The sequence below is a fragment of the Otolemur garnettii genome, unplaced genomic scaffold (genome assembly GCF_000181295.1).
Source record: "Otolemur garnettii isolate 467f Iridium unplaced genomic scaffold, OtoGar3 scaffold00011, whole genome shotgun sequence".
Lineage (NCBI taxonomy): Eukaryota > Metazoa > Chordata > Mammalia > Primates > Galagidae > Otolemur > Otolemur garnettii.
The window spans coordinates 7,976,530-7,985,191 of NW_003852406.1; the positions used below are offsets into that span (position 1 = coordinate 7,976,530).

Consider the following 8,662-nt stretch of genomic DNA (forward strand, 5'->3'; position numbering starts at 1 on the left):
ACAGGGTATTGCTCTGTTACCCAGACTGGAGTCCAGTGGCCTGATCATAACTCACTATAACCTCAAACTCCTGGGCTCAAGTGATCCTCATACTGTGGACTCTCAGGTCAATGAGACTACAGGTGGTAGCCACCACGCCCAGTTAATTTTTTCATTTTTTCATATACATCAGGTAATTGATGTTGACCAGGCTACACTTGAAATCCTAGTGTCAAGCAATCCTCAAACCTTGGCCTTCTAAAGTGCTAATATTATAGGTGTGATGCACCACACCTAGCCAATTCAGTGTAATTCTCAAGGGCCCTTGAATTTTCAGAACACTAAATGATCACTGGCTTCAACTTAAAGTTACCAACTGCATTAGCCTCAAACTAGTCAGTTCTCACCCTTTACAGAACTGAGAGAGGGCCCTGTTCTGGTTTATATTTTGATTTAAGGGGATGTGTGGTTGATTTGATCTTCTACTAAGATCACTAAAACTTTTTCCTTATCAGCAATAAAGCTGTTTTGATTAATCATTTGCACGTTCACTGGAGTAGTACTTTTAATTTCCTTCAAGAACTTTTCCTTTGTTGGCTCAGCACCCATGACTCAGTGGTTAGAGCACCGGCCACATACACCCATGCTGGTGGGTTCAAACCTGGTGAGGGCCTGCTAAACAATGACAACTACAAAAAAAAAAAAAGAAAAATAGCTGAACATTGTGGCAGGCCCTGGAAGTCCCAGCTACTTGGGAGGCTGAGGCAAGAGAATCGCTTAAGCCCAGGAGTTGGAGGTTGCTGTGAGCTGTGATGCTATGGCATTCTACTGAGGGCAACAGCTTGAGACTGTCTCAAAAAAAGTAAATTTTATCTTAAGCTGCCAAACAAACTCATGTTAAACTCTGGTGACATCTGTTCTATCAAACATATCTGAAGGCTCAAACATACACTACAGATGCAAGTAAACAAACCCCTGGGGTAGACAGGTGACAGTGGGTTCCACAGGCCTTTCCTAAATCCACACTAAACGTCTTCACGCTTCTAACCCTAGCACTCTGGGAGGCTGAGGCCAGCAGATTGCTTGAGCTCAGGAGTTCAAAACCAGACTAAGCAAGAGCAAGACCCCATCTCTAAAAAAATAAAAAATAGCCAGGCATGTGGTGGATGTCAGTAGTCCCAGCTACTTGGAAGGCTGATAAGCAAGATCGCTTGAGCCCAACTGTTTGAGGTTGCTTTGAACTATCACGCCACAACAAATCAACCTCAGGGCAACTGAGTGAGACTCTGTCTCAAAAGAAAAAATAAACAAATAAATAAATCTACACTAAAGTTCTTCTGGTTCTTCAGTGAGTTGATCACTTAGGTTAGCCAGAAAGATAATCCACCTGGAAAGAAGACAAAATTCATAACGGCACTCACATTTCCTATTAAAAAAAAATATGGCTTGGCACCCATAACACAGAGGTGTTACACCAAAGGTGGCGAGTTCATTGAACCCAGGCCAGGCCAGATAAACAACTGCAACAACAACAAAAAAGTAGCCAGGCATTATGGTGGGTGCCTATAGTCCCAGCAACTTGTGAGGCTGAGGCAAGAGAATCGCCTGAGTCCAACAGTTTGAGGTTGCTGTGAGCTCACACTACAGCACTCTACAGAGGGCAACATAGTAAGACTGTCTCCAAAAAAAAAAAAAGATATATATATATATGTGTGTGTGTGTGTGTGTGTGTGTGTATCAGAATTTTTAAACTTACCTCGCTGCTCTATCTGCAATACCTGTAGTTCTTCTTGCTCTAACGATGAACCTTCTGGGGTAACTTCACAACTGTCACTGGCTGTGACAGAATTCACCATCTCTACATCAGACCCCTAAAGAAAATAAATTGATAATCATTCAGTTGTTTGCCTTTTAGCTCCTCAAAACTGGATTTGACTATATTTAGATGTTTCCATTATTAAAGATACCAGATGCTCACTTTGGGAGGCTGAGGCAGGTGGATTGCCCTGACCTCACACGTTCGAGACCAGCCTGAGCAAGAGCAAGACCCTGTCTCTAAAAATATAGCCAGGCACTGTGAGCATCAGTAGTCCCAGATACTTGGGAAGCTGAGGCAAAAGAATCACTTGAGCCCAAGATTTGGAGGTTGCTGTGGGCTATGCCATAGCATTCTACCAAGGATGACAAAGCGAGACACTGTCTCAAAAAAAAAAAAAAAAAAAAAAAAAAACTCCCAGATGCTACTATACTCCAGAAAACAAGTATCTAATCTGACAAGCTTTTGCTCAATTTAGTCCACAAAGATTGGTGGCAGAGAAAGAGCAGAATTGAGTAACAGGTTTTGATTCTAAGCTGAGTTGGTCTAAGAGTGGAATGTTCTATTTCACAAGCCCAAGCAACAAATATGAACCCCAGGGGGCAACGGTCTACACTTAGCTGTTTTTTTGGGTTTGTTTTGTTTTGTTTTTAAAGCCAGAGTCTCACTTTGTTGCCATTGGTGGAGTGATGTGGCGTCACAGCTCACAGCAACCTCCAACTCCTAGGCTTAAGCAATTCTCTTGCCTCAGCCTCCCAAGTAGCTGAACTACAGTCACCTGCCACAACACCCGGCTGTTTTTTGTTTTTATTTTTCCTGCAGTTTTTGGCCAGGCCTGGGTTTGAACCCGCCACCTCGGGTATATGAGGCCGGCGCCCTATTCCTTTGAGCCACAGGCCCTGCCCACACCCCACTATTTGTTTGTTGCAGTTTGGCTGGGCCGGGTTTGAACCTACCACCCTAGGTATATGGGGCTGGTGCCCTACTCAGTGAGCCACAGGCGCCGCCCTACACTTAGCTGTTTTCATGGTAATTTACTTCAGTTAACATTTTTGGAATTACTCTAGATAAACTATGCTAGACATTCCAGGGTATAAAAAATTCAAAACCAGGGCAGCCCCTGTGGGTCAGTGAGTAGGGAGCCGAGACCCAGCCCCAGCCAAACTGCAACAAAAAAATAGCCAGGCATTGTGACGGGCACCCGTAGTCCCAGCTACTCGGGAGGCTGATGCAGGAGAATCAGTTAGGCCCAAGAGTTGAAGGTTGCTGTGAGCTGTGACACCACAGCACTCTACCAAGGGAGGGCAACAAAGCAAGACTCTGTTAAAAAAAAAAAAATTCAAATCCAAAATTCAAATTTACAACATATTCAGAGTAACAGCCATATGCAAATAACTACTTCTGACAACAAGGTAAACTAAAAATGTTTAAGGGTGTGGATTAGGCTCAGTGCCTGTGGCTCAAGTGGCTAAGGCGCCAGCCACATATACCTAAGGTGGTGGGTTCAAATCGACCCCGGCCCGCCAAAACAACAATGACGGCTGCAACCAAAAAATAGCCAGGTGCTGTGGCAGGCGCCTGTGGTCCCAGCTACTTGGGAGGCGGAGGTAGGAGACTCATTGAGCCCAGGAGTTGAAGGTTGCTGTGAGCTGTGATGCCACAGCACTCTACCTAGGGGGACAGCTTGAGGCTCTGTCTCAAAAAAAAAAAAAAGGGTGTGGATTAAACAAAAGTAGTGGGTTAATGAATACCTTCTTTATAAATTTTTAGAATGAGACTGAGTGCAGTGGCTCATGCCTGTAATCCTAGCACACAGGGAGGCTAAGGTAGGTGGACTGCCTGAGCTCACAGGTTCAAAACCAGTCTGAGCCAGAGTGAGACCTCGACTTGAAAAATAGCCAGGCATTGTGGCGGGCACCTATAGTCCCCACTACTTGGAGGGCTGAGGCAAGAGAATCACTTGAGCCCACGAGTTTGAGGTTGCTGTGAGCTATGACACCACAGCACTCTACCAAGGGAAACAAAGTGAAATTCTGTCTCACAAAAATAAACAAAATATTAGAATATTTTTTTATTCTAAGGTTATCATTCCTACTTTGATGTCAAACTGTCCTTTCTTTAAGAAAATAGTAGATTCAGGTGGTGCCCCAGCTCAGTGAGTAGGGCACTGGCCCAATATACGGAGGGTGGCAGGTTCAAACCCAGCCCTGGCTGAACTGCAACCAAAAAATAGCCAGGCGCTGTGGCAGGTGCCTGTAGTCCCAGCTACTTGGGAGGCTGAGGCAAGAGAATTGCCTAAGCCCAAGAGCTGGAGGTTGCTGTGAGCTGTGACACCACAGCACTCTACCAAGGGCAATAAAGTGAGACTTTGTCTCTACAAAAAAAAAAAAGAGAGAGAGAGAAAATAGTGGATGCTAAGCACCAGTGGTACAGTGGTTAGGGCACTGGCCACATACACTAGGGCTGGCAGGTTCAAACCTGGCCTGGGCCCGCTAAACAATGGCAACAGGAACAAAAAAATAGCTGGGCATTGTGGCAGGCGCCTATAGTCCCAGCTACTTGGGAGGCTGAAGCAGGAGTTGCATAAGTCCAAGAGTTTGAGGTTACCGTGAGCTGTGATGCCACAGCACTCTACCAATGGTAACATAGTGAAACTCAAAAAAAAAAAAAAATAGTGGATTTTATCATTTTTCCCCTCTTGTCTTTCTTTCTCTCTTTTTTTCTTAGAGACAAGGTCTCACTATGTTACCCAGGCTGGAGTGCAGTGGCTATTCACAAGCATGATCCCACTACTGATCAGCATGGTAGTTTTGACCTGCTCTGTTTCCAACCTGGGCTGGTTCACCCCTCCTTAGACAATCTGGTGGCCCCTGCTCCCAGGTCACCATATTGATGCCCAACTTAGTGCAGACACCAGATCAGCATAGCACACTATAGCCTAGAACTCCTGGACTCAAGCGATCCTCCTGTCTCTGCATCCGAGAAGCTGGGACTATAGGCAGTTTTAGGGGTAGTTTTTTGTTTTTTTGTTTTTTTGTTTTTTTTGAGACTGTCTTACTATGTCACCCTCAGTAGAGTGCCATGGTGTCACAGCTCATGGCAACCTCTAACTCTTGGGTTTAAGCAATTCTCTTGCCTCAACCTCTCAAGTAGCTAGGGCTATAGGCATCCACCACAATGCCCTGCTATTTTTTCATTGCAGTTGTCATTGTTATTTAGCCTGGGGTGGGTTTGAACCCATCAGCCTCGATGTATGTGGCTGGCGCCACAACACTGTGCTACAGGCGCCTCCCCTCCCTTCGTGTCTTAATTGGCAAAATAAAAGTTAACCACCAAGTTGATTCTGCCTCTTCCTGTGACCCCCTTCCCTTTTCTCCTATATTTTGATGATACGTGAAATCAAAAGCTCTAAATTCTTCTCTTGTATGTAACTCAAAACAGCAAAAACTAAAAGAATTCATGAAATGAGTATCCTTGAAGATAAATCCTAAAAGAAATTCTAAACATAAAACTATGAGCTTGCCTCCTGTGGCAGGAGAATGGTAGACACTATAGCAAGATTAGGAAAGTATTAGGGGTGGCAGAGGAAACCAGTTCTAGCCTAAATCAGGATGCTAGCAATGGGAGAAGAAAAGGGAACACATGTAAGAGACATGAGCAAACAAGAGCAGAACTTGGAAACTAGATGTACGGGAAGAGGGATAAGAGTACAAATTTCCTCTGTGACAAGATGTCTAATACAGAACACCCTCCTGTCACACTTGGCTAAGTGCCAAACAAGTTTAGGGTCTTGCTGCACACTACAAACTCACAAGTTAAGATTCCCACAGCAGCCTCATTCCTATAATGTTAGTTATCCTTAAAGGAGAAGTTGCTATGGAAGTTGATCTAACCTTTGCAGAAAACAAGTTAAAAAGAGAAATGTCACTTATGATTAATAAAAAAACCAACCACCTCAATTTCAAATGGTACAGTTGCCTTTAAATTTTAAAACTGTAAAGCAGAAGAAACAGAGATCGTGTTCTGTTAACACTGGTTTCCAAAAGAGAAGACTAACAAATTATCTAAATCTTAAATTATCAAGGTAATTGTAAAAAAAAAAAAAAATACCATTTAAAATATTAATGAAAGAAAACAAATGAGGCTTATGAGATCCTAAAAACAAATAGGAAAACTGTTTCTATTTAAATCCATTAAAACTTTGAATAAAGATCATTATTTGTTTCTATTTATTAGTATACTATGATTTCTCTATAATAAACATATATTACTGGCATGAGAAAATAAGCCAATTTTGTACAATGTACATTCATTGGATATATATCATTTTTCTATTATAAAACCCATTTTGTGAGATGGTTCTAACCATAGCCCTTTTCCTGTCAACTTCTGCTAATATAAACATAACGTAAGGGGAACACATGTTCTCCATCCTCCTTTCTGGTTTGTTCAAGTCCAGGCTCTACTATGCACATATTCTAGTTGCGTAATCTGGGCCAAATTACTTAATCTAAGTTTTACTTTTCTCAACTATAAGATGAGGATAAAACCAATCTATGCCACAGCAGGTTGCTCAAAATTACACGAGACTATGGTGTGAAGGCAGGAACCTGTAGTCAGTCCCAGGTACTAATAAGACTGAGGTGGAAGGATCACTTGAGCCCAAAGCTTAAGCCTGCAGGGAGGTTATGACTATGCCTATGAATAATCACCTCAATCCAGCCCAGACAAAATAATGACACCCCATCTCTTTAAAAAAAAAAGAAAAACATGAAGGGTCTGGCAGATTGCCTGAGCTTAGGAGTTCAAGATCAACCTGAGCAAGAGAGAGATCCCATCTCCAAAATAGTCAGGAGTTGTTGCAGGCGCCTTTAGTCCTAGCTATTTTAAAGGCTGAGGCAAGAGAATCGTTTGAGCCCAAGAGTCTGAGATTGCTGTGAGCTATGACACCACAGCACTCTGCTGAGGACAAAGAAAGAATCCATCTCCCCCGCCAAAAAAAATTTTTTAATTAAAAAAAAGATGAAGGGAAAGCATAGTAATTGTAATAAATAGTAATAAATCCTCAATAAATATTTGCCTCAAAGCAAGAGAAAGCTATGTACAATAATGCAGAAGATGCTAGCCTGTGAAGAATATTCTCTAGTGGAGTTTGATGTGGGTGTGAAAATGTCTAAATAGAAACGTTTGCTTAAATGTAGAAAAATACTCGCCTTCAAAGAACACTGTTTATATCACTGCTAACATTGTAATATTACAAACTACCTTATAAAAAGTATTAAATACCATACCTCATGATTGATGACAGTCCAACCACAAGATGAATCACTGTCACTGGAATTTTCAGACATTTTTCAGGTCTACAAATACAAGAACATGTTGACTTGTAGGACACATTTTTAAAGATTCTGTAGGGAGCATCAAATCTGACACAAAGTATGAAAAGTAGCTTACTTCCCTCCAGGTGAAACTGAGACAACCCACTCATAGATTTACCATATAGGACATGGTGTGACTGCATACCTGTATGAACAAATACAACCAAACTCCTAAGACAAGGAGATCCTTCTGGACTAGAATAGTCTGGACTGTCATACTGTTAGAATGAAGAAGAAAGTTGGATCTGAAATAGTATTTAGGACTTGGCCAGAGAGAGAAGATGGGAAAGGAGAACTCATTTTGTCCCTGTGAGGAAGCTGAGGGTAGGGAAAATTGTGAATGGGGAACAATGAACAACAGTAAAAGCCTATATTTTCAGTGAAAAGTTAAGATGTGCGGCTGAAGAAATCTAGAAATAGGAAGAAATGGAAGAGCTTCCATGTCAAGCAAAATGAAGTCTGTATGTCGGCAACATGAATCAAACTACCTTTTTCAAGAAGAAAAATATGATCAGTTTTTATGAAAATAACTTTATCAGCAATATTGCAGTTGGATTAAATCTGAGGTGGGGTAGACCAGAAGCTGGTTTGAAACTTGTGTGGTCATTAACAATAATAATTCAGACTCAGGTCATAATTTAGCATACATTTTTCATTCTACCTCATTTGTTCTCCCTTTTCTATCTGAAATGCCTTTAAACTTCAAAACCTAGGTCATCAAAGCAAATGGTACACTTACCAAATTGTTCTATACATCTAAAGCTTATAATTCCTATTATTATACATTAGATATGCAAGTTTATGGGTTGGCATTTTAATAAGACTCTTCTGCAGACAATATGAAACTAGTGTTCAAATGAGAACAGAGCAAAAATACAGACTGAATCACCTGTTAATGAAAATTTTTATAAGATAGTATTTCTTTTTTTTTCGGGGGGGGGGGAACTACAGAGCCTCAAGCTGTGACCCTGGGTAGAGTGTGGTGGCATTACATCTCACAGCAACCTCCAATCTCTGGGCTCAAGCTATTCTCCCTCCTCCGCCTCCCAAATAGCTGGGACTACAGGTGCCCACCACAATGTCCGACTATTTTTTGGTTGTAGCCCTCATTGTTGTTTGGTGGGCCCAGGCTAGATTCAAACCCACCAGCTCAGGTGTATGTGGCTGGCACCTTAGCTACTTGAGTCACAGGCACCGAGCCTATAAGTTAGTATTTCAAAAAGGGAAGTTACGGCTCAGCGCCTGTGGCTCAGCAACTAGAGTGGCTAGCAACATACACCGGAGCTAGCAATTTTGAATCCAGCCTGGGCCTGCCAAACAACGACAAATGCAACCAAAAAACAGCCCAGTGTTGTGGCAAGCACCTGTAGTCCCAGCTACTTGGGAGGCTGAGGCAAGAGAATCATAAGCCCAAGAGTTTGAGGTTGGCTCGGCGCCTATAGCTCAACCGGCTAAGGCGCCAGCCACGTACACCTAAGGTGGCAGGTTC

The 8,662-nt window shown here is 42.4% G+C and overlaps 1 protein-coding gene across 1 annotated transcript in view; it reads right to left on the bottom strand.

The window, feature by feature from the left end:
- Nucleotides 1-8,662, bottom strand: part of CCPG1 (cell cycle progression 1) — a 54,903-nt gene that overhangs the window by 24,534 nt on the left and 21,707 nt on the right. The window contains exons 3-5 of the mRNA XM_023509999.1: nt 7,087-7,155; nt 1,736-1,850; nt 1,401-1,405 (exon numbers count right to left, since the gene is read on the bottom strand). Of these exons, the coding sequence (XP_023365767.1) occupies nt 1,401-1,405; nt 1,736-1,850; nt 7,087-7,146 (180 nt within the window). The 5' untranslated portion in view covers nt 7,147-7,155. The remainder of the gene's footprint in view (nt 1-1,400; nt 1,406-1,735; nt 1,851-7,086; nt 7,156-8,662) is intronic.